Source organism: Bufo bufo, chromosome 4 (genome assembly GCF_905171765.1).
Source record: "Bufo bufo chromosome 4, aBufBuf1.1, whole genome shotgun sequence".
Lineage (NCBI taxonomy): Eukaryota > Metazoa > Chordata > Amphibia > Anura > Bufonidae > Bufo > Bufo bufo.
Window position 1 is genome coordinate 359,381,791 of NC_053392.1, and position 25,209 is coordinate 359,406,999.

Below are 25,209 nucleotides of genomic sequence, written 5' to 3' on the forward strand. Positions count from 1 at the left end.
GCCTTTTGAGACTCCTGTTCTTTTGTTTCCTGGAAGAACAGGGCTCCTCTCCTCAGCTCCTTTGTGAGGGATTCTCAGGGTGACTTAGGGCCTCAGATATCCAGGATATGAGCCGTCCTACCATCCAGGTCCGCTCATACAGTGAGGAGTTAGGGAGAGGATTACCAGACAATGTATATAGTGTTTTAGAAACCCAGAGTAGCATACTAGGCTCTCTCTAGCATTCTCTTTCTCTGATTTGTCCAAAACAAATCATAAGAAATTCAGGTTTGTTGGCTTTGCAAAAATGGCAATATTTTATTAAAAAGAAAAAAGCTAAATAGATATAGATAGATACAAAAACAAAATGTAAGGCAGCACTTCAAATATAGTGAAAGGTTGAAGACCCGTTTAATAATAAATGAGCCTTCACCCTTTTACCATATTTGAGGAGTTGTCTCACTTTTTGTTTTTTGGAATTATCAGTGGAAGAAATACATATCTTCCCTGAGGAATTGCACCCATATCTACACTTTCTAACTGTGCTGCTGTCTTCTTTGCAATTAGATAGATAGATAGATAGATAGATAGATAGATAGATAGATAGATAGATACCTTTGACTGGAGTTTTTTTCTCTGCTTTCTCCTTTTGTGCAGGTTTTTCCTTTTCTATAACAAAACAAAATGAAAATCAACAAATTAATTTTTGTAATGAAATTAAGAATCAAAAAATATCTGAATGTATGTACTTGTTAAAAGAATTGTCTGGCGGTATAACATTTTTTTTATACATGGGGTAGAGTGGCCTTTGTTGTTGGGCGCAAATATTTGGAATATAGTGATATATATTCGTATTTTTGAATATTCTAGATTTTTTTTCATCTGAACCCATGATCCCTCCTTACTTCTTGCTTGTGGACAAATGAGAATGCTGCAATGTCTTTGTCTGAGCTTAGCAACATCCCTAGCAACCAATAGGAAAGTTGCCTATCCCTTACTATATACAGGGCCGATGCTACCATAAGGCAGACCAAGCGGCTGCCTTAAGGCGCACCCTGGGGGAGGGCAGAAAAATGAACCTTCTTTTTTTTTTTTTTATCACTTTGTCTGATTGCTGGTCTGAACTGAGATGTAATGGAAAATATATTTTTTTCTTTTTATCCTCCTCTAAAACCTTTCCTCAAACTAGCGATGGTCTGACGCAGAGAGAAAATACCAGGACCACACAGAGGAGAAGCCAGCTGCTGCAGACGGGACCAGGGCCAGGTGAGCTGCGAGGGGGGGGGGGGGGGGGGCGCCAAAATGTAGCTTTGCTTGTGTTTGCAAAAATTCTTGCACCGGCCCTGACTATATAAGAACCTCCCCAGCAGCCATTTTCTACAGTTTTTTTTTTTAAGTTCTGAGAGAGACAGCAGTGTCATTACTGTGCTCTGTGCTTTCCACTTATTACATTCGATAGATAGTTAGATAGCTTTTATATATATATATATATATATATATATATATTACAGATAGTCAGTGTATGTTATAGCCTGATATAGTGTAGCTGTTGCAGTGCAGTGTGTTAGGTAGTGTGATAGGTTCTGCTCTCCATACATACATGCAGACCTGCTAAAATGTGAAGTTTCACTTATTGTGCCAAAATATGCGCATAATTAATTACCCATTAACGCAATCGCAAATATATTGGAGCACTCTATCTAATATATAAAGCTGAATGTATGTGTGTGTCCGCTAAAGGAATCCGCACCGTCGCATTTACAATCACAAAATTTGGCACACATGTACCTCAGGTTTCCGGGAAGGTTTTAGACCAGGTCTTAGCTCTCTAGGACATACAATTCCCGAGATATTACCAAAAAATGCATTAGCCAATAGAAGCTTTGTCACATGACCCTTATCAGCCAATAGCCTGATACAGTTTTACTCCAGGTTTCCATAACAACCCAGCCATTTATCTTCACTGCTGTAGGAGAGCTTTAAATGAAATCTGTCAACAGGATAATCGCTATTGAAGTAAAACCATGGCTTAATAGCACTTAGCACCTTATTTCTATATGTACCTTTGTTCCAGCAATTAATGTTTTTATCCTCTGAAAATCCAGTTTATTTGATATGCAAATAAGCCAGTTAGGTGCCCCGAGGGGCGTCACTTTTTCAGGAAGGAGCCCAGACACGCCCCCTACCACAATGTGTCCACCCTCAAAAGACTTAAAATCCCGCCCCAAAGTCCCGCTAAGCCACGCCCCTGATCTGGTTAGGCCACGCCCCTCCCACTCCTGAGTCAGCGGGGATTGAAAAAAATGAAGGTAAAAATCAACTTCTGTCAGCTGCAGGGGTGGGAGGGAGGATGACTTTCTCCCTGCAGCTCACACTCACTTAGGCTCCACTACACTTAGGCTCCATTCAGACATCCATAGTGCATTGCGGGTCCGCAAATACACCCAGCCGGCACCCCCCATAGAAATGCCTATTCTTGTCCGCAATTGCGAACAAGAATAGGACATGCTCTATTTTGTTCCGGAGCTGCAGACCGGAAGATAGGGGGCGCACTCCGGAAATGCGGATGCGGACAGCACACTGTGTGCAGTCCGCATGTCTTCCGGCCCCATAGAGAATGAATTGGTCCGCACCTGTTCCGCATAATTGCGGAACGGATGCGGACCCATTCTACGGACATGTGAATGGACCCTTAGAGTGAGCTGTTCAAAAGGACACGCCCCCGATCCGGTTAGGCCACGCCTCTTCCCACTCCTCAGCCGACTGAGATTGAAAAAATAAAGTTAAAAATCAACTTCTAGGTCCCGCTAAGCCACGTCTATATCTAGTTAGGCCACGCCTCCTCCACTCCTTAGCCGACAGGGATTTAAAAAATGAAGGTAAAAATCAACTTCTAGGTCCCGCTAAGCCATGCCTATATCTGGTTAGGCCACGCCCCCTCCATTCCTTAGCCAACAGGAATTTAAAAAATGAAGGTTAAAATCAACTTGTGTCAGCTGCAGAGGTGGGAGGGAGGGCGACTTTCTCCCTGCAGCTCACACTCAGACAGTACAGTGCTGCTTTCTTAGAGTGAGCTGTTCAAAAGAACATGCCCCCGATCCACTAAAGGCCACTGTTAAGGGGTGGGCCCCTGTGGAGGTCACTGTCAAGGGGGTGGTATGCTGTGAAAGTCACTGTTAAAGGGGAAGGCTGCTGTAAAGGTCAAAGTTAAGGGGGTGGGCTGCTGTGGAGGTCCAATTTTAGGGGACGGGGCACTGTGGGGGGGGGTCAGTGTTAAGGGGTCGGGGGCTGTGGAGGTCATTGTTTTGGGGGGCAGGGTGCTGTAGATGTCACTGTAATAGTGCATAGTGTTGATATCTTTTAACGACACACACAAACATTAAATGAAATAGATTAAATATACCCGAGCGAAGCCGGGTTCTTCAGCTAGTCTGCATATAAAGCCATTTTTAATGTTTTGCCATGCCAACCATTTTCTCCAGTCTCAGGAAACTTCTAGCAGCTTGAAAAATGTATCAAAAGTGACCCACGCCTGTATTGCGCGCGCTTTACGCAAATATTACATTGCCGATTTTTGCAATAAATAAATAGTAGCAAATTCTCAAATTTGCGGATATATGACAAATATTCTACAAAATATTTGCAAAATATTGTGAATTCAAATATTGCCCCAGCCGCTCATCACTAATGGCCTTATCAATCCCCAGCCACTGCAGTTCCAGTGCTTACCAGATCATAACAGTAAAGTCAAGATATAAAGGTGTAAAGTAAGGAACGGTGAAGATTTTCCATGTGACAAAGAAGTTATTTTGCAGTAGCCTGAGGCCTCTTACACACGTGGCCATATTGCGGCCTGCATACGGCGCCAACACATGGGACACCGGCCATGTGCATTCCGCATCACAGATCATCATGGAGATACGGAATGGAACTCTATGGAAGCACTATATACTTGTCCTATCTTTTTGCGGAACGGACGAATCGCGGACCCCATTCAAGGGAATTGCAGACCACAGCACAGGCAGCACACGTTCATGTGTAAGCGGACTGAAGGTAAGAAATAAAGGAAAGGTCACACAGCAGAAATGAAACATGAGGTATTGATCACAGAAATATAAAAATGTTTTTAGAGTTACAGTGCCTTGCAAAAAAATTTACCTCAACTATTTTGTTTCCTGCTTTTTTGCATTAAAACCTGGAACTAAAAAGTGCCCCGGCTAGGCAGGCACAGATGTGTTTTGATCAAAATATATTGACTGAGAGTGTTGGATTTTATCATATCAGAATGAGGGCTTAGTCCATGCTTGCATCTATTGTGTTAGTGCATTATCATCTGTTTTCTGTAATTTTTTTCATAAATGTAGCCATGGACATCAGCATATTTATTTATCATATTGTGCAGGATGTTTTGAAGGGCAATGTCTGAGGACTGTACGGTCATCTAGAATCACAAGATATGGAGGTTTAAAAGAGAAAGTCTGGATCTCACCAACTCTCCTAGCAGTTGTTATTGCTACGAGAACTGTTTTGAAGGTGAGAAGCTTTGGAGAAATCTCATCAACTGGCTCAAATGGAGGTTCCATCAGGATTGACTGGACCAAGCTCAGGTCCCAAGGTGGAATAATGGAACGGGAGGTGGTTAAAATTCTCATAGCCCCCTTCAGAAAACGCTTAATTAAAGGTGAATCTGCTAGCTTTATATCCAGAAATGCACTCAAGGTTGATACTTGTACTTTAAGTATTGCAGGTCAAAGGCCTTTATCTAACCCTGCCTGCAAAATTTTTTTAATTTGTAGGATATCTGGAGAAAAAAATATTACCTGAAAAGGATAAAAAGGTGTTCCAGGTTCTCAGGTAAATTTTTGATGTTATGGATTTTCGACTTAACATCACTGTGATAATCACAGCATCTGATGAACCTTTCTTTTTTTAAGGCGAGGCTTTCAGTCTCCAGGCCATAAAATTGAGTTGGTTTATTTTGGGATGATATATTGGGCCCTGGTGGAGAAGGTCCAGGGTTAACGGAAGAGTCCAGAATATTCCTGCAGACAGCCTAAGTAGGAGGGGAAACCAAGATCTCCTTGGCCAAAATAGAACAATGAATATCACTTAAGCCCCTTCTTCCTCTACCTTCATAAAAGCTCTTGGAATCAAACTGAAGGGAGGAAAGGCATAAAGAAGGGACTTGGGCCATGGCTGGGAAGGTGCATCCGTCCATAACGGCTGATCCTGTCGGGAGAGGGAGCAACATTTTTTGGTTTGCCTGTTGTTTTTTGTGGCAAATTGATCTAGATCCAGAATTTCCCACTTTTTGCAGATCTGTTGAAATATCTGATAATTCAGGGACCACTCTCCATCCTTCAAGGTCTGGCGACTGAGAAAGTCGGCTATTATGTTGCTTTCTCCCCTCACATGGACCGCTGTCAGTGATACAAGATTCTTTTCTGCCAAAGAAAAATGTCTCTTGACACTGCCTCTAAGGAACGGCTTCTGTTTCCCCCTTGTTTGTTTACGTAAGTGACTGCCGTGGTATTGTCTGAAAATACCTTTACATTTTTTGGAGATGAGGATGTGTGAAGGGAGATAATGACTTTGTAGATGGCTGAAAGTTCTTTCAGATTGGAGGAAGCATTTAGCATATCTTTTCCCCATGTGCCCTGAACAATTCTTCTGTGTGAGTGACCGCCCCAACCTGAATTGCTGGCGTCTGTGGTCACAATCATTTGTTTTCCCTGGCGCCCATAGACCCCAGTTTGAAAATCTTTCTCTATTATCCATCACATCAAAGATTCTTTTACAGACCTGGGGATGAGAACTTGTTTTTCTAGAGTGGAGTTGGTACCGTTCCATGAGGATAGAAGAAATGCTTGAAGGATTCTCGTGTGACTCTGAGCCCATCTGACCGACAGGATTGTTGCCGTCAGGAGACCTAGGATGACCATGATATTCCTTATGGAGGAGACCCTCTGGCTGCAGAACTGAGAGATTTTTTGAAGTAGACAATTCTGTTTCTCTAGAAGAATAAAATACATTAGACGATGAGAGTCCAGAAGCACCCCCAGGAAGAGCTTTCTTTGATCTGTACTTAGGTCTGATTTTTTTTAATTTATCACCCATCCCAAAGTGGTGAACATCTTTGGACTTGGAAAAAGTGGGATCGTAGTACTTCCCCCGACGGTGAAGCAATCAGGAAGTCGTCCAAGTATGGAACTATTTGAATCTCCTGTAAGTGAAGGTACTTTGTGACTTCTAACATAATTTTTGAAAATACTCTTGGGGCTGAGGAGAGTCCGAATGGGAGGGCTCTGAATTGAAAATGGTGTAACTGATCCCCTATGAAGACAGCGATTCTTAGATATTTCTGATGGCTCTGGTATATTGGGACATGATAGTACACGTCTTGAAGGTCCATAGTTGTCATGAAACAATCCTGAGGGAGTACATTTATAGCAGATTTTGTTGTCTCCATTTAGAATTTTTTGTAGGTGATGGATTTGTTTAAGGATTTTAGATTTATTATTAAATGGAAGGATCCATTTGTTTTTTTCACGAGAAAAATTGGAGAATAGTAACCTTCGCGGTATTGATTTTCTGGGACTGGAAGGAGTACTTTTTTGGATATTAGAGATGAGATTTCTGAATTTTTCTTTCTGAGGCAGTTTTTTGTTTATGAAGAACCGGTCTTGGGGATGAGACAAAAACTCCAGTCTCAAGCCTTCTTTTAAGGTAGCTACAACCCATGGGGAGGCTGCTATCTTTTCCCAGGCAGGAGTGACATGTTTTAATCTGCCTCCCACCTGGTCTATGGTGTCATTGTGCGGAACGGGAGGAACTTTCAGAATTGAAAATAAATCCTCTCCCTCTGCCCTTGGACGGCTGCTACTTTCTTGACCCCTCTTTTTTTTCTCTGGTCCAGTATAATTTTTTTCTGGTTTTGAAAGGAACGTCATTGATGAAAGTAACGATTTTCGAGCGGAAATCCTTTTTGCTTGTCTGAGGCCTTGTCAAGAATGTCGTCCAAGGTCGAGACAAATAATCTGTCTCCTTCACAGGGGAATGAGCACAGGCGGTTTTTAGAACTTGCGTCACCAGACCATGTACAAAGCCAAATCGCTCTACGGGTCGCATTAGATAAAGCCGCAGACCTAGCAGAGAGTCTGATTAAGTCAGCAGAGGCATCTGCCAGAAAGTTGGATGCTTTCTTCAAAGTAGGCAAAGAGGCTAAGATCTCATCCCTAGGTGTACCTGCTGCCAGGTGTTCTTCTAACTGATTAAGCCAGACAGATAATGTTATGGCTGTACAGGTAGATGCTATACTGGGACGCAACATGGCTGTATTTGTTTCCCATGATTTCTTCAAAAAATTTTTACACTTCTTGTCCATGGGATCTCTCAAGAGACCCATGTCCTCAAACGGGAGGGAGTTTTTTTTTTAGAAATGCAGGCGCCTGGAGAATCTATTTTTGGTGTCTTGTCCCACAGATTAGAATCTGATTCTGAAAAGGGATATTTCAGTATAAAGGAATTTGTCATGGCTGTTCTTTTTTCTGGATCTTTCCATTCCCTGGATATTAGGACCTTGATATGGTTATGGATGGGAAAATTTTCTTCTCTCACCCAACCCCTGGAACATCTGATCCTGGATGGAGTGGGTCTCCTTCACTTCTTCTATATTCATAGTGGCTCTTATGGTTTTTAGAAACCCTTCTGCCACTTCAGGGAGAAACCAAGGTTTTCCAGAACCGTCATCAGAGGAAGAAGAGTCTGGATGGGATACTAATTCCCCCTTATCCAGATCAAATGCTATATCAGAAGCAAGAGATCTATGGGGCGTGGATGGACCTGGGGATTGTGTCATAATTTTTGAGTCCACTGCTGCATTTACTTCTTCCTTAATCATGATTCTCATGGTCTCAAGTAAGGAAGGTGACTTCTCTGTAACCACCTTTTCAGTGTACTTAGGGCACAAAGGTTTCTTAGATTTTAAGGAAAAGGATTTTCGGCAAATAGCGCATTTCTTGTGCCCGAGTCTCCACCTGCTGGCTTAGGCATCATGGTCTCTCTACCCTAGAAAGATAAAAAAAATATATATATTGGGCCAAGTAGAGAGAGAACAACACCTACACCAGGGGTGGATATGATAAGACACGACTGACACCACAAGATAATTTTAGGGGAAGCAGGAATTCCTTAAACTCAATAAAAGGTACATACAAATGTCCAAGAAGGACATAAAAGGCCCCACCGGGGAGGAGGCTTACTCGGCTGAGGCAGCAGGATCTCCAGACTTCTTAGTGGTGTCAGTGTCCATCGGGGCAAGCATGGTTGCAAGCGGAGAGCAAGGACAGAAAGTGGATTTCCTCCCTCTTTTTAAAACTTGAACACTGTGCCACCGCGGAAGTATCACTTGATGGTGAAATTCTCTTGCCCAAGGAGAATCCCGAGGAACGGGTAAGGGAGGCCATGCATCCCCAGGGTTCCCGTTTCCTGCTGCAGCCCTCCCACACCGTGGGGAGAAGAGTGAAGGCTGGGCGATAAGATAATGTTCCTGGCACTCCAGGATAGGCTTCCGTGCCTATCCGAGGACAGTAAACAATGACTGAATAGGTAAGGGGAGGAGGCCTTTTAAATCATGTGCTTCTGCGTTGTTTCCTGTCCTGGGGGTGGGGACACCCTTCTATAAGTGCCATTGTGGAGGCGGTGGGGAAAATACACTTTTTTCTGACCCTATACCAACTATTGGATTACTTTAAAGACTATGTACACCTTTGTAGTCAATTTTGTTTTATTATTACGTTTATCTTATTTTTGGCTAAAAATCATATTTTCAATTGGCCTTTATAAAAAATATTCAGCTGTTTAGTCACAAAGGGTTAATTGTTTTTCTAGCTGTGTAACTGGTACTTTCAATTTCACTTTGTGCTGGTCATCTAATTACCCTTATCTCTAAACTACTAAGGAGTCATAAATTATTTAAGCCACATTCTTATCAGTAAGATAATGATTGAGCTGTAATGAGTGTTTATAATATCAGAGAGTAGAGTTAAGAAGTCAAAAGACAGAAAATCCAAAGGCTGCTACTAGCGCATGTCAGCTCTGTACAGAAAAAAGGATTCCATATTGTTAATAAAGACCAATTGAAAAAACGTTTTTAAGGGCTCTTTCACACTTGCGTTGTTCTGTTCCGGCATAGAGTTCCGTCATCGGGGCTCTATACCGGAAGAATCCTGATCAGGATTATCCCAATGCATTCTGAATGGAGAGAAATCCGTTCAGGATGCATCAGGATGTCTTCAGTTCAGGACCGGGACGTTTTTTGGCCGGAGAAAATACTGCAGCATGTTGCGCTTTTTGCTCCGGTCAAAAATTCTGAACACTTGCCGCAAGGCCGGATCCGGAATTAATGCCCATTGAAAGGCATTAATCCGGATCTGGCCTTAAGCTAAACGTCGTTTCGGCGCATTACTGGATCCGACGTTTAGCTTTTTCTGAATGGTTACCACGGCTGCCAGGACACTAAAGTCCTGTTTGCCATGGTAAAGTGTAGTGGGGAGCAGGGGAGCAGTATACTTACTGTCCGGGGCGGCTCCCAGGGTGCTTCAGAGTGACGTCAGGGCGCCCCACGCGCATGGATGACGTGATCTCATGGATTAGGTCATCAATGCGCATGGGGCGCTCTGACGTCATTCTGGAGCGCCCCGGGAGCCGCACGGACGGTAAGTATACTGCTCCGCCGCTCCCCACTACTACTATGGCAGCCAGGACTTTAATAGCGTCCTGGGTGCAATAGTAACACTGAACGCATTATGAAGACGGATCCGTCTTCAAATGCTTTCAGTTCACTTGCGGTGTTACGGATCCGGCGGGCACCTCCGGCAAATGGAGTGCACGACGGATTCGGACAACGCAAGTGTGAAAGAGGCCTTAGCTCAAAATAAGTACAATGCAATAATAAAAAAGTGCCCCCAAAGGTATACATAGCCATTAAGACAGATTTTAATGCTAGAATTATGGCCCCATCCCCCTTGAGGTTCCCTCCCCTTTCAGAAAAGGTCTGCCCCTTGTTGAGCATGTCAGATATGACAACTTGCGCCAATTTCTACCACTTTTTAGAAACTTTTTTGGCATAGACACATTAGTAAACTTGGGTCAATGTATTTTAGCAGATCATTAGCAGGTAGACAAGGTATTCCCAAAGTTCAGAAGCAAGCAAACGCTTTATGATATGGCTATTATAAAGGTAGAGGCATGGCTTCTTAGAGAATTACATAATAAGTACAGAACATGCTTCCATATCTGGGGGCAATCTCCAAATATCAAGCTCTTGTATTTTGATGTTAAACACTTCCAGACCAAAAAAAAAATCAATTTATGTAGCTCTACTCTCACTCTGATTACATTACTGACATCCAAGTACCACCCTTTGTAGAACAACAAAATACTTATGCTCATATTAAAGACTGTATTTTACTGCTTTTGAACAATCAAACCTTCTAATTAACCACATCTGCTACATGTAAGGGCTCATGCACATAAACATATTTTCTTTCCATGTATATTCAATTTTTTTTGTTGATAGCATGCAGAAACATTCTTTTCAAGTGTTGATTGCAAATTTTTATTGTGAATATTGGCACTTTGAGAATTCGCGAATATCTAGAACAGCGGTTCTCAACCTAGGGGTCGCGACCCCTTTGGGGGTCGATCGGCCCTTTCCGGGGGGTCACCTGAGGCTTCCTATTCTGGATCACCCGCACAACACCAGCGGCCCCTTATCCTCGCGCACAGGAAGTGATGTCCTATCACTGCCTGTGCTTGAAGGAGCGTGACGTCTGGACGGGTAAGTCGGGCCGCCTGTCTGCTGAGGTCCGAGTTTTTTCGTTAATGACACCGCCGCTGAGCACCACTGCCACCAATGATTTAATTGAGCCTGGCTAATTTTATTTTAATTATTTGGCTGTCCTCCGGCAAATGGAGTGCGCGACGGATCCGGACAACGCAAGTGTGAAAGAGGCCTTAGCTCAAAATAAGTACAATGCAATAATAAAAAAGTGCCCCCAAAGGTATATATAGCCATTAAGACAGATTTTAATGCTAGAATTATGGCCCCATCCCCCTTGAGGTTCCCTCCCCTTTCAGAAAAGGTCTGCCCCTTGTTGAGCATGTCAGATATGACAACTTGTGCCAATTTCTACCACTTTTTAGAAACTCTTTTGGCATAGACACATTAGTAAACTTGGATCAATGTATTTTAGCAGATCATTAGCAGGTAGACAAGGTGTTCCCAAAGTTCAGAAGCAAGCAAACGCTTCATGATATGGCTATTATAAAGGTAGAGGCATGGCTTCTTAGAGAATTACATAATAAGTACAGAACATGCTTCCATATCTAGGGGCAATCTCCAAATATCAAGCTCTTGTATTTTGATGTTAAACACTTCCAGACCAAAAAAAAAATCAATTCATGTAGCTCTACTCTCACTCTGATTACATTACTGACATCCAAGTACCACCCTTTGTAGAACAACAAAATACTTATGCTCATATTAAAGACTGTATTTTACTGCTTTTGAACAATCAAACCTTCTAATTAACCACATCTGCTACATGTAAGGGCTCATGCACATAAACATATTTTCTTTCCATGTATATTTAATTTTTTTGTTGATAGCATGCAGAAACATTCTTTTCAAGTGTTGATTGCAAATTTTTATTGTGAATATTGGCACTTTGAGAATTCGCGAATATCTAGAACAGCGGTTCTCAACCTAGGGGTCGCGACCCCTTTGGGGGTCGATCGGCCCTTTCCGGGGGGTCACCTGAGGCTTCCTATTGTGGATCGCCCCCACAACGCCAGCGGCCCCTTATCCTCGCGCACAGGAAGTGATGTCCTATCACTGCCTGAGCTTGAAGGAGCGTGACGTCTGGACGGGTAAGTCGGGCCGCCTGTCTGCTGAGGTCCGAGTTTTTTCGTTAATGACACCGCCGCTGAGCACCACTGCCACCAATGATTTAATTGAGCCTGGCTAATTTTATTTTAATTATTTGGCTGTCCTCCGGCAAATGGAGTGCGCGACGGATCCGGACAACGCAAGTGTGAAAGAGGCCTTAGCTCAAAATAAGTACAATGCAATAATAAAAAAGTGCCCCCAAAGGTATATATAGCCATTAAGACAGATTTTAATGCTAGAATTATGGCCCCATCCCCCTTGAGGTTCCCTCCCCTTTCAGAAAAGGTCTGCCCCTTGTTGAGCATGTCAGATATGACAACTTGTGCCAATTTCTACCACTTTTTAGAAACTCTTTTGGCATAGACACATTAGTAAACTTGGATCAATGTATTTTAGCAGATCATTAGCAGGTAGACAAGGTGTTCCCAAAGTTCAGAAGCAAGCAAACGCTTCATGATATGGCTATTATAAAGGTAGAGGCATGGCTTCTTAGAGAATTACATAATAAGTACAGAACATGCTTCCATATCTAGGGGCAATCTCCAAATATCAAGCTCTTGTATTTTGATGTTAAACACTTCCAGACCAAAAAAAAATCAATTCATGTAGCTCTACTCTCACTCTGATTACATTACTGACATCCAAGTACCACCCTTTGTAGAACAACAAAATACTTATGCTCATATTAAAGACTGTATTTTACTGCTTTTGAACAATCAAACCTTCTAATTAACCACATCTGCTACATGTAAGGGCTCATGCACATAAACATATTTTCTTTCCATGTATATTTAATTTTTTTGTTGATAGCATGCAGAAACATTCTTTTCAAGTGTTGATTGCAAATTTTTATTGTGAATATTGGCACTTTGAGAATTCGCGAATATCTAGAACAGCGGTTCTCAACCTAGGGGTCGCGACCCCTTTGGGGGTCGATCGGCCCTTTCCGGGGGGTCACCTGAGGCTTCCTATTGTGGATCGCCCCCACAACGCCAGCGGCCCCTTATCCTCGCGCACAGGAAGTGATGTCCTATCACTGCCTGTGCTTGAAGGAGCGTGACGTCTGGACGGGTAAGTCGGGCCGCCTGTCTGCTGAGGTCCGAGTTTTTTCGTTAATGACACCGCCGCTGAGCACCACTGCCACCAATGATTTAATTGAGCCTGGCTAATTTTATTTTAATTATTTGGCTGAGCAAGGCTTAATTTATTTGGGGGGACATGAAGCACCGCCGATTTATTTATTTGGGGGACCCTGAGCACTTCTGATTTATTTATTTGGGGGACCCTGAGCACCATTGATTTATTTATTTGGGGGGGGACCTGAAGCACCGCTGATTTATTTATTTGGGGGACCCTGAGCACTTCTGATTTATTAATTTGGGGGACCTTGAGCACCGCTGATTTATTTATTTGGGGGAGACCTGAAGCCCCACTGATTTATTTATTTGGGGGACCCTGAGCACTTCTGATTTATTTATTTGAGGGGGACTTGAAGCACCACTGATTTATTTATTTGAGGGGTACCCTGAGCACCACTAATTTTTTTTCTTTTTTTGGGGGGGTACTGTGAGCACCACTGAGTTATTTATTAGGGGGTATTTGTTGTTTATTATTTATTTTAAAGTTATTTATTTGGTTTACAAATATTTTGTATTTATGCTAAAGTTCTGTAGTTATGAATGAATACTTGTGTATTTGAATTAACATTTGGTGTATTGGTGTCTGTGCGTGTTTTTGGTGGGTCATCATAACAGTAGCAAAATTAGTTATGAGGTAGCAAGGAAAAAAATTTAATGGTTGGGGGTCACCACAACATGAGGAACTGTATTAAGGGGTCACGGCTTTAGAAAGGTTGAGAACCACTGATCTAGAATATAGTGCTATATCTTCGTAATCGCGAATTTTCTAGATTTTTTTCATCAGTACCCATGATTAGAGTTGAGCGAACACCTGGATGTTCGGGTTCGAGAAGTTCGGCCGAACTTCCCGGAAATGTTCGAGTTCGGGATCCGAACCCGATCCGAACTTCGTCCCGAACCCCATTGAAGTCAATGGGGACCCGAACTTTTGGGCACTAAAAAGGCTGTAAAACAGCCCAGGAAAGAGCTAGAGGGCTGCAAAAGGCAGCAACATGTAGGTAAATCCCCTGCAAACAAATGTGGATAGGGAAATTAATTAAAATTAAAATTAAAAAAATAAAAATGAACCAATATCAATTGGACAGAGGTCCCATAGCAGAGAATCTGGCTTCACGTCAGCAGAGAATCAGTCTCTTCATGCCATAGCAAAGAATCTGGCTTCATGTCAGCAGAGAATCAGTCTCTTCATGCCATAGCAGAGAATCTGGCTTCATGTCAGCGCAGAATCAGTCTTCATGTCATAGCAGAGAATCAGGCTTCACGTCACCCACCACTGGAACAGGCCACTGTCACACATTTAGGCCCAGGCACCCAGGCAGAGGAGAGGTCCCGTAACAGAGAATCTGGCCTTATGTCAGCGCAGAATCTGTCTTCATGTCATAGCAGAGAATCAGGCTTCACGTCACCCCTCCACTGGAACAGGCCACTGTCACACATTTAGGCCCCGGCACCCAGACAGAGGAGAGCGGTCCCGTAACAGAGAATCTGGCCTTATGTCAGCGCAGAATCTGTCTTCATGTCATAGCAGAGAATCAGGCTTCACGTCACCCACCACTGGAACAGGCCACTGTCACACATTTAGGCCCCGGCACCCAGACAGAGGAGAGCGGTCCCGTAACAGAGAATCTGGCCTTATGTCAGCGCAGAATCTGTATTCATGTCATAGCAGAGAATCAGGCTTCACGTCACCCACCACTGGAACAGGCCACTGTCACACATTTAGGCCCCGGCACCCAGACAGAGGAGAGCGGTCCCGTAACAGAGAATCTGGCCTTATGTCAGCGCAGAATCTGTATTCATGTCATAGCAGAGAATCAGGCTTCACGTCACCCACCACTGGAACAGGCCACTGTCACACATTTAGGCCCCGGCACCCAGACAGAGGAGAGCGGTCCCGTAACAGAGAATCTGGCCTTATGTCAGCGCAGAATCTGTCTTCATGTCATAGCAGAGAATCAGGCTTCACGTCACCCACCACTGAACAGGCCACTGTCACACATTTAGGCCCAGGCACCCAGGCAGAGGAGAGAGGTCCCGTAACAGAGAATCTGGCCTTATGTCAGCGCAGAATCTGTTTTCATGTCATAGCAGAGAATCAGGCTTCACGTCACCCACCACTGGAACAGGCCACTGTCACACATTTAGCCCCGGCACCCAGACAGAGGAGAGGTTCATTCAACTTTGGGTTGCTCCGCAATTTAATGGTAAAATGAAATTAAAAATAGTATTGAATGAGGAAGTGCCCTGGAGTAGAATAATATATTGTTAAGGGGAGGTAGTTAATATCTAATCTGCACAAGGGATGGACAGGTCCTGTGGGATCCATGCCTGGTTCATTTTTATGAACGTCAGCTTGTCCACATTGGCTGTAGACAGGCGGCTGCGTTTGTCTGTAATGACGCCCCCTGCCGTGCTGAATACACGTTCAGACAAAACGCTGGCCGCCGGGCAGGCCAGCACCTCCAAGGCATAAAAGGCTAGCTCTGGCCACGTGGACAATTTGGAGACCAGAAGTTGAATGGGGCCGAACCATCAGTCAGTACGTGGAGGGGTGTGCACAGGTACTGTTCCACCATGTTAGTGAAATGTTGCCTCCTGCTAACACGTTCCGTATCAGGTGGTGGTGCACTTAGCTGTGGCGTGTTGACAAAACTTTTCCACATCTCTGCCATGCTAACCCTGCCCTCAGAGTAGCTGGGCGTGACACAGCTGCGTTGGCGACCTCTTGCTCCTCCTCTGCCTTCGCCTTGGGCTTCCACTGGTTCCCCTGTGACAATTTGGGAATGCTCTCAGTAGCGCGTCTACCAACGTGCGCTTGTAACTCGCGCATCTTCCTATCACGCTCCAGTGTAGGAAGTAAGGTGGGCACATTATCTTTGTACGGGGATCCAGCAGGGTGGCAACCCAGTAGTCCGCACACGTTAAAATGTGGCAATTCTGCTGTCGTTGCGCAGGCACTGCAGATGTAGTCGCTCATGTGTGCCAGGCTGCCCAGAGGTAAGGACAAGCTGTCCTCTGTGGGAGGCGTATCGTCATCGTCCTGTGTTTCCCCCCAGCACGCACCAGTGATGGGCCCGAGCTGCTTTGGGTGCCACCCCGCTGTGATCATGCTTCATCCTCATCCTCCTCACCTCCTCCTCATCCTCGTCCTCCAGTAGTGGGCCCTGTCTGGCCACATTTGTACCTGGCCTCTGGTGTTGCAAAAAACCTCCCTCTGAGTCACTTCGAAGAGACTGGCCTGAAAGTGCTAAAAATGACCCCTCTTCTCCTCTTCCTCCTGGGCCCACCTCCTCTTCCATCATCGCCCTAAGTGTTTTCTCAAGGAGACATAGAAGTGGTATTGTAACGCTGATAACGGCGTCATCGCCACTGGCCATGTTGGTGGAGTACTCGAAGCAGCGCAACAGGGCACACAGGTCTCGCATGGAGGCCCAGTCATTGGTGGTGAAGTGGGTCTGATCCACAGTGCGACTGACCCGTGCGTGCTGCAGCTGAAACTCCACTATGGCTTGCTGCTGCTCGCACAGTCTGTCCAGCATATGCAAGGTGGAGTTCCACCTGGTGGGCACGTCGCATATGAGGCGGTGAGCGGGAAGGCCGAAGTTATGCTGTAGCGCAGACAGGCGAGCAGCGGCAGGGTGTGAACGCCGGAAGCGCGAACAGACGGCCCGCACTTTATGCAGCAGCTCTGACATGTCGGGGTATTTGCGAATGAACTTCTGCACCACCAAATTCAGCACATGCGCCAGGCAAGGGATGTGCGTCAAACCGGCTAGTCCCAGAGCTGCAACGAGATTTCGCCCATTATCGCACACCACCAGGGCCGGGCTTGAGGCTCACCGGCAAGCAACCACTCGTCGGTCTGTTGTTCTATACCCCGCCACAACTCCTGTGCGGTGTGGGGCCTGTCCCCCAAACATATGAGTTTCAGAATGGCTGCTGACGTTTACCCCGTGCTGTGCTGAAGTTGGTGGTGAAGGTGTGTGGCTGACTGGATGAGCAGGTGGAAGAAGAGGAGGAGGAAGCTGAGTAGGAGGAGGAGGAGACAGAGGCAAAGAATGTTGCCCTGCGATCCTTGGCGGCGAAGGACGTGCGCCAAACAGCTCTCCGCCTGGGGCCCAGCCGCCACTACATTTACCCAGTGTGCAGTTAGGGAGATATAGCGTCCCTGGCCGTGCTTACTGGTCCACGTATCTGTGTTAGGTGGACCTTGCCACAGATGGCGTTTGCGCAGTGCACACTTGATTTTATCGGACACTTGTTTGTGCAGGGAAGGCACGGCTCTCTTGGAGAAGTAGTGGCGGCTGGGAACAACATACTGTGGGACAGCAAGTGACATGAGCTGTTTGAAGCTGTGTGTGTCCACCAGCCTAAATGACAGCATTTCATAGGCCAGTAGTTTAGAAATGCTGGCATTCAGGGCCAGGGATCGAGGGTGGCTAGGTGGGAATTTACGCTTTCTCTCAAATGTTTGTGAGATGGAGAGCTGAACGCTGCCGTGTGACATGGTTGAGATGCTTGGTGACGCAGGTGGTGGTGTTGGTGGTACATCCCATGTTTGCTGGGCGGCAGGTGCCAACGTTCCTCAAGAGGCGGAGGAAGAGGCCGAGGCGGCAGGAGCAGCAGCAGAAGAGGCCGAGGCGGCGGCAGCAGCAGAAGAGGCCAAGGCGGCGGCAGCAGAAGAGGTAGCAGGGGGAGCCTGAGTGACTTCCTTGTTTTTAAGGTGTTTACTCCACTGCAGTTCATGCTTTGCATGCAGGTGCCTGGTCATGCAGGTTGTGCTAAGGTTCAGAACGTTAATGCCTCGCTTCAGGCTCTGATGGCACAGCGTGCAAACCACTCGGGTCTTGTCGTCAGCACATTGTTTGAAGAAGTGCCATGCCAGGGAACTTCTTGAAGCTGCCTTTGGGGTGCTCGGTCCCAGATGGCGGCGGTCAGTAGCAGGCGGAGTCTCTTGGCGGCGGGTGTTCTAATTTTGCCCACTGCTCCCTCTTTTGCTACGCTGTTGGGCTCGGTCTCACCACTGCCTCTTCCTCCGAACTGTGAAAGTCAGTGGCACGACCTTCATTCCATGTGGGGTCTAGGACCTCATCGTCCCTGCATCGTCTTCCACCCAGTCTGATCCCTGACCTCCTGTTCAGTCTGCACACTGCAGAAAGACGCAGCAGTTGGCACCTGTGTTTCGTCATCATCAGAGACGTGCTGAGGTGGTATCCCATGTCCTCATCATCAGGAAAAATAAGTGGTTGTGCGTTAGTGCATTCTATCTCTTCCACCCCTGGGGAAGGGCTAGGTGGATGCCCTTGGGAAACCCTGGCAGCAGAGTCTTCAAACAGCATAAGAGACTGCTGCATAACTTTAGGCTCAGACAGTTTCCCTGATATGCATGGGGGTGATGTGACAGACCGATGGGCTTGGTTTTCATGCGCAATCTGTGCGCTTTCTGCAGAAGACTGGGTGCGAGATAATGTGAACGTGCTGGATCCACTGTCGGCCACCCAATTGACTAATGCCTGTACCTGCTCAGGCCTTACCATCCTTAGAACGGCATTGGGCCCCACCAAATATCGCTGTAAATCTGCTGGCTACTGGGACCTGAGGTAGTTGGTTCACTAGGACGTGTGGCTGTGCAGAACGGCCACGTCCTCTCCCAGCACCAGAGGGTCCACTAACACCACCACGACCATGTCCACGTCCGCGTCCGCGTCCCTTATTAGATGTTTTCCTCATTGTTCCCGTTCACCACAATTTTGAGAATGGCAAATTTGGGAATGCTTTTTCAACCCAGAACAAAAAGTGTGCTTTTACGGTCACTACAAATAACTTGACCAGCTAAAACAGTGCAGATTTGGTTGAATAGAGATGTGAGACCTGTTTTTTTTTTGCGCTGTGTGACAGGTATAGGTTTAATCACAGAATCACACTTCTATCAGCACGCTAGCGTGTGTCTTAGGTTTTTCTGAATGACACTATCAATACCTTCAATGTAAGATTTTATTTTTGGGATAGATTTCAAGTAGGCCTCAAATACCAGAAACTAGTTATTTTGAGAATGGCAAATTTGGGAATGCTTTTTCAACCCAGAAAAAAAAGGGTGCTTTTACGGTCAATACAAATAACTTGACCAGCTAAAACAGTACAGATTTGGTTGAATAGAAATGTCAGGTCTATTTTTTAGGCGCTGGGTGACAGGCTCAACTTGCCCCTGATGTAATATATGGCCAAAAAATAACCACACTGTTGATGGTTAAATGCACTTGGGTGACACAGGCTCAGCCTGCAGCTGATGTAGTATATGGCCAAAAAATAATCAGACTGTTGATGGTTAAATGCACTTGGGTGACACAGGCTCAGCCTGCAGCTGATGTAGTATATGGCCAAAAAATAACCAGACTGTTGATGGTTAAATGCACTTCGGTGACACAGGCTCAGCCTGCAGCTGATGTAGGATATAGCACAAAATAACCACACTATCGATGGTTAAATACACTTGGTGATAGCTCGTGCTGGCGCACCACAAGTCACAAAATGGCCGCCGATCACCCCAGAAAAAAAGTGATCTACAAACGCTCTGGGCAGCCTCAAAAAAGTGAGCAAGTCAATAATAGCACTTCAATGATCCACAGCTGCAGATCGATCACAGAATGAAGTCTTTTGGAGGAGTTAATCTGCCTAATCTCGCCCTAACGTCGCAGCTGCAACCTCTCCCTATACTGATCATAGCAGAGTGACGTGCGGCGCTACGTGACTCCAGCTTAAATAGAGGCTGGGTCACATGGTGCACTGGCCAATCACAGCCATGCCAATAGTAGGCATGGCTGTGATGGCCTCTTGGGCCAAGTAGTATGACGCTTGTTGATTGGCTGCTTTGCAGCCTTTCAAAAAGCGCCAAGAAAGCGCCGAACACCGAACCCGAACCCGGACTTTTACGAAAATGTTCGGGTTCGGGTCCGTGTCACACGTATACAGTTCGTGTTCGCTCATCCCTACCCATGATCTCTCACTGCTTCTTGCTTGTGGGCCAATGAGAAGGCTGCAATATCTTTGACTTTAGGAGTAGTGTTGATCGCAAATTTTCGTTTCGCAAATTTATATTGCAGATTTTCCGATTGCTGATTTTCGCAATCAAGAAAATGATGACTGGAGATCACGAATTCTCGAATTTGCAAATATATGAAATATCGCTAATTTGAATATTGCCCCTGCTGCTCATCACTGCTTTTCAATGTGTACACAAAAAAAATGGAAGTTACTCTATGTGCATTCCGTTTTCGTATGTCCGTTTTGCAAAATAAGAGAACATGTCCTATTATTGTCTGCATTACGGACAAGGATAGGACTGTTCTTTTAGGGGCCAGCTGTTCCATCTCACAAAATACTGAATGCACATGAACGTCAGCTGTAATTTTTACAGGTCCATGTTTTTTGGACTGAAAAATACTTGCAGTCGTGTGCATGAGCCCTAAAAAGTTTTATCACTGAAATCCAGGACACCTTGGAAAACCTTCTGGTCATATCCAGAACAAACATTGCCTCCATGCTTGCATGCAATCACTAGTGATGAGCGGCAGGGTTTATATTCTAAATCACATTATTTTGCTAATATTTTGTAGAATATTTGCGAATTCGCATATTCGTTATATTCTACTTTTTTAACTTGAAAAATCGGCAATGTATTGATCGTGTAATATGCAGTACAGGCGTGGGTCAAAAAGGAATATATCATTTTTAACAAACAAATGGATCCCACAGGAGGTTGCCACGCTAAAAATTCAAACAAATGAGAAATAATCATCAGGTGGTCTCTAGGACCTAGCGTGTTTGTGCAGCCTCACCGGCAGTATATTAAAACTAATCTTTATTGTTTTCACTACTAAAAGAACATACAAGTCTAGGGATCAAAAAGATTAAAACTATCAGGAAGCGGTCATGTTCGGGATATCAATCTCTGTGGCTAAGGTGTATTTCACTTCTAACACCTGTGTGACCCTGTGGGTATGGATCCCACACTCAGTGCCAACTTTTCATAATAAGGGATCCCTGCACGACCTTCCTGCCTAAAAACTGAAGCCTGCTTCCCTACATGTTTCGCCGAGCGATTCGGCGTCTTCAGGGGAAACTCACAGGTTCAGAAACCTGTGAGTTTCCCCTGAAGACGCCGAATCGCTCGGCGAAACATGTAGGGAAGCAGGCTTCAGTTTTTAGGCAGGAAGGTCGTGCAGGGATCCCTTATTATGAAAAGTTGGCACTGAGTGTGGGATCCATACCCACAGGGTCACACAGGTGTTAGAAGTGAAATACACCTTAGCCACAGAGATTGATATCCCGAACATGACCGCTTCCTGATAGTTTTAATCTTTTTGATCCCTAGACTTGTATGTTCTTTTAGTAGTGAAAACAATAAAGATTAGTTTTAATATACTGCCGGTGAGGCTGCACAAACACGCTAGGTCCTAAAAAGGAATATACTGTATAACACTATATTCGATGTCAAGCAACTTAAGCAAGGAGGAATCATGACTTCAGATGGTAAAAAATGACGAATATTCTAAAAAACGAATATACTGTATAGCACTATAATGAATATAGTGCATATTTTTGTTTTTTAGAATATTCGTCATTTTTTTTCCATCTGAAGTCATGATTCCTCCCTGCTTAAATTGCTTGACAATTCGCATATTACGCGATCATTACATTGCCGATTTTTCAAGTAAAAAAAATGACGAATATTCAAAAAATTAATATATAGCACTATATTTGAAATATTCGCAAATTCTCGAAGTTGCGATATTCACGATAAATATTCGCAATTTGAATATTTGCGCTCAACACTAGCAATCACCTGGACTTCAGTACCTATTTCTATTCTTCCCATTATAACACCACAGAAAGGACCCTTTAGTCCCCAGATTTTTAATATGTAAAAGTATACATTCTAGTCATATTTTTAAACTACTGTATATTGTTGTAGTATTGTGTTTATTCTAAAACTTTCTATAAAAAAAAAATTAAGAGACATCAAGACACTGCTTTGTGACAACATTGCTATTTGCATTGTTTGGGAACACCATGTTTAGACTGCGTTACAGCATTTGTTGTACGCGTGTGTAAGTGCAAGTTATAGACTATTAGTAAAGTCAGTGGCATTTAAATTGCAGTGTACAATAGATATAAATTTTAAGGCTGATACAGATAGAATATTGAGGGTAAGAAACTGTTCATATGAGAGAAAAGAAATATGACAGGAGCAGCAATAAAATGGTTTCTGCTTTATGAATAAGTGAAGTTGAAAACTGGCAAGAAAGCCTTAAAGGGGTTCTGCACTTTTTTTTAACTGATGATCTATCCTCTGGATAGATCAGCTTCTGATTGGCGGGGGTCCGACACCTGGAACCCCCGCCAATCAGCTGTTTGAGAAGGCAGCGGCGCTCCAGCAGCGCCGCAGCCTTCTCACTGTTTACCACCGGTCCACTGATGTCACGACTAGTATCAACTAGTGTGGGCGGGGCTAAGCTCCATTCAAGTGAACAGAGCTTAGCCCTGCCCATGCTAGTGGATACTAGTCATGACGTCAGTGGGCCGGCGGTAAACAGTGAGAAGGCCGCCTTCTCAAACAGCTGATCGGCTGGGGTCCCGGGTGTCGGACCCCCGCCGATCAGAAGCTGATGAACTATCCAGAGAATAGATCATCAGTTAAAACAAAGTGCAGAACCCCTTTAAGAGACCAAAATAGTGAACACTATTGAAGGTTGTCCTTCATGGCTTTGATCACATGTTCAGAATTAAATATCTTTATATTATTACAGCCATCGTTAAAATGTGTCATTCACATGACTAATTAGATTTTACTAAATCATACTAGCTAAAGCTCCACACTCCTAAATAAGAACATTTATCCTAAAGCATGATAAATAGGGCAATAAACTGAAACATTTTCCTTGTATATTTAATATAAATCCTGGGGACACAGATAAATACGACTAGCTATCTCTTCCATACTTAATAAGTAGGGATGAGCGAACGCGAACTGTATAGTTCGGGTTCGTACCGAATTTTGGGGTGTCCGTGACACGGACCCGAACCCGAACATTTTCGTAAAAGTCCGGGTTCGGGTTCGGTGTTCGGCGCTTTCTTGGCGCTTTTTGAAAGGCTGCAAAGCAGCCAATCAACAAGCGTCATACTACTTGGCCCAAGAGGCCATCACAGCCATGCCTACTATTGGCATGGCTGTGATTGGCCAGTGCACCATATGATACAGCCTCTATTTAAGCTGGAGTCACGTAGCGCCGCACGTCACTCTGCTATGATCAGTATAGGGAGAGGTTGCAGCTGCGACGTTAGGGCGAGATTAGGCAGATTAACTCCTCCAAAAGACTACATTCTGTGATCGATCTGCAGCTGTGGATCATTGAAGTGCTATTATTGACTTGCTCACTTTTTTGAGGCTGCCCAGAGCGTTTTTAGATCACTTTTTTTCTGGGGTGATCGACGGCCATTTTGTGACTTGTGGTGCGTCAGCACGAGCTATCACCAAGTGTATTTAACCATCGATAGTGTGGTTATTTTGTGCTATATCCTACATCAGCTGCAGGCTGAGCCTGTGTCACCGAAGTGCATTTAACCATCAACAGTCTGGTTATTTTTTGGCCATATACTACATTAGCTGCAGGCTGAGCCTGTGTCACCCAAGTGCATTTAACCATCAACAGTCTGATTATTTTTTGGCCATATACTACATCAGCTGCAGGCTGAGCCTGTGTCACCCAAGTGCATTTAACCATCAACAGTGTGGTTATTTTTTGGCCATATATTACATCAGGGGCAAGTTAAGCCTGTCACCCAGCGCCTAAAAAATAGACCTGACATTTCTATTCAACCAAATCTGCACAGTTTTAGCTGGTCAAGTTATTTGTAGTGACCGTAAAAGCAGACTTTTTGTTCTGGGTTGAAAAAGCATTCCCAAATTTGCCATTCTGAAAATAACTAGTTTGTGGTATTTGAGGCCTACTTGAAATCTATCCCAAAAAGAAAATCTTACATTGAAGGTATTGATAGTGTCATTCAGAAAAACCTAAGACACACGCTAGCGTGCTGATAGAAGTGTCATTCTGTGATTAAACCTATAACTGTCACACAGCGCAAAAAAAAACAGGTCTCACATCTCTATTCAACCAAATCTGCACAGTTTTAGCTGGTCAAGTTATTTGTAGTGACCGTAAAAGCAGACTTTTTGTTCTGGGTTGAAAAAGCATTCCCAAATTTGCCATTCTGAAAATAACTAGTTTGTGGTATTTGAGGCCTACTTGAAATCTATCCCAAAAAGAAAATCTTACATTGAAGGTATTGATAGTGTCATTCAGAAAAACCTAAGACACACGCTAGCGTGCTGATAGAAGTGTCATTCTGTGATTAAACCTATAACTGTCACACAGCGCAAAAAAAAAACAGGTCTCACATCTCTATTCAACCAAATCTGCACAGTTTTAGCTGGTCAAGTTATTTGTAGTGACCGTAAAAGCAGACTTTTTGTTCTGGGTTGAAAAAGCATTCCCAAATTTGCCATTCTGAAAATAACTAGTTTGTGGTATTTGAGGCCTACTTGAAATCTATCCCAAAAAGAAAATCTTACATTGAAGGTATGATAGTGTCATTCAGAAAAACCTAAGACACACGCTAGCGTGCTGATAGAAGTGTCATTCTGAGATTAAACCTATAACTGTCACACAGCGCAAAAAAAAACAGGTCTCACATCTCTATTCAACCAAATCTGCACAGTTTTAGCTGGTCAAGTTATTTGTAGTGACCGTAAAAGCAGACTTTTTGTTCTGGGTTGAAAAAGCATTCCCAAATTTGCCATTCTGAAAATAACTAGTTTGTGGTATTTGAGGCCTACTTGAAATCTATCCCAAAAAGAAAATCTTACATTGAAGGCATTGATAGTGTCATTCAGAAAAACCTAAGACACACGCTAGGTTGCTGATAGAAGTGTCATTCTGTGATTAAACCTATAACTGTCACACAGCGCAAAAAAAAAAACAGGTCTCACATCTCTATTCAACCAAATCTGCACAGTTTTAGCTGGTCAAGTTATTTGTAGTGACCGTAAAAGCAGACTTTTTGTTCTGGGTTGAAAAAGCATTC

General features: G+C 44.3%; 2 protein-coding genes across 2 annotated transcripts in view; both read right to left on the bottom strand.

The window, feature by feature from the left end:
• Nucleotides 1–759, bottom strand: part of LOC120999212 (titin homolog) — a 946,165-nt gene extending 945,406 nt beyond the window's left edge. The window contains exons 1-2 of the mRNA XM_040430085.1: nucleotides 729–759; nucleotides 595–648 (exon numbers count right to left, since the gene is read on the bottom strand). Coding sequence (XP_040286019.1) covers nucleotides 595–648; nucleotides 729–759 — 85 coding nt within the window. The remainder of the gene's footprint in view (nucleotides 1–594; nucleotides 649–728) is intronic.
• A 5,321-nt stretch (nucleotides 760–6,080) lies between these two features.
• The window catches only part of TRDN (triadin), a 276,197-nt gene continuing 257,068 nt past the window's right edge, over nucleotides 6,081–25,209 (bottom strand). The window contains exons 19-20 of the mRNA XM_040430087.1: nucleotides 7,597–7,936; nucleotides 6,081–6,409 (exon numbers count right to left, since the gene is read on the bottom strand). Coding sequence (XP_040286021.1) covers nucleotides 6,081–6,409; nucleotides 7,597–7,936 — 669 coding nt within the window. The remainder of the gene's footprint in view (nucleotides 6,410–7,596; nucleotides 7,937–25,209) is intronic.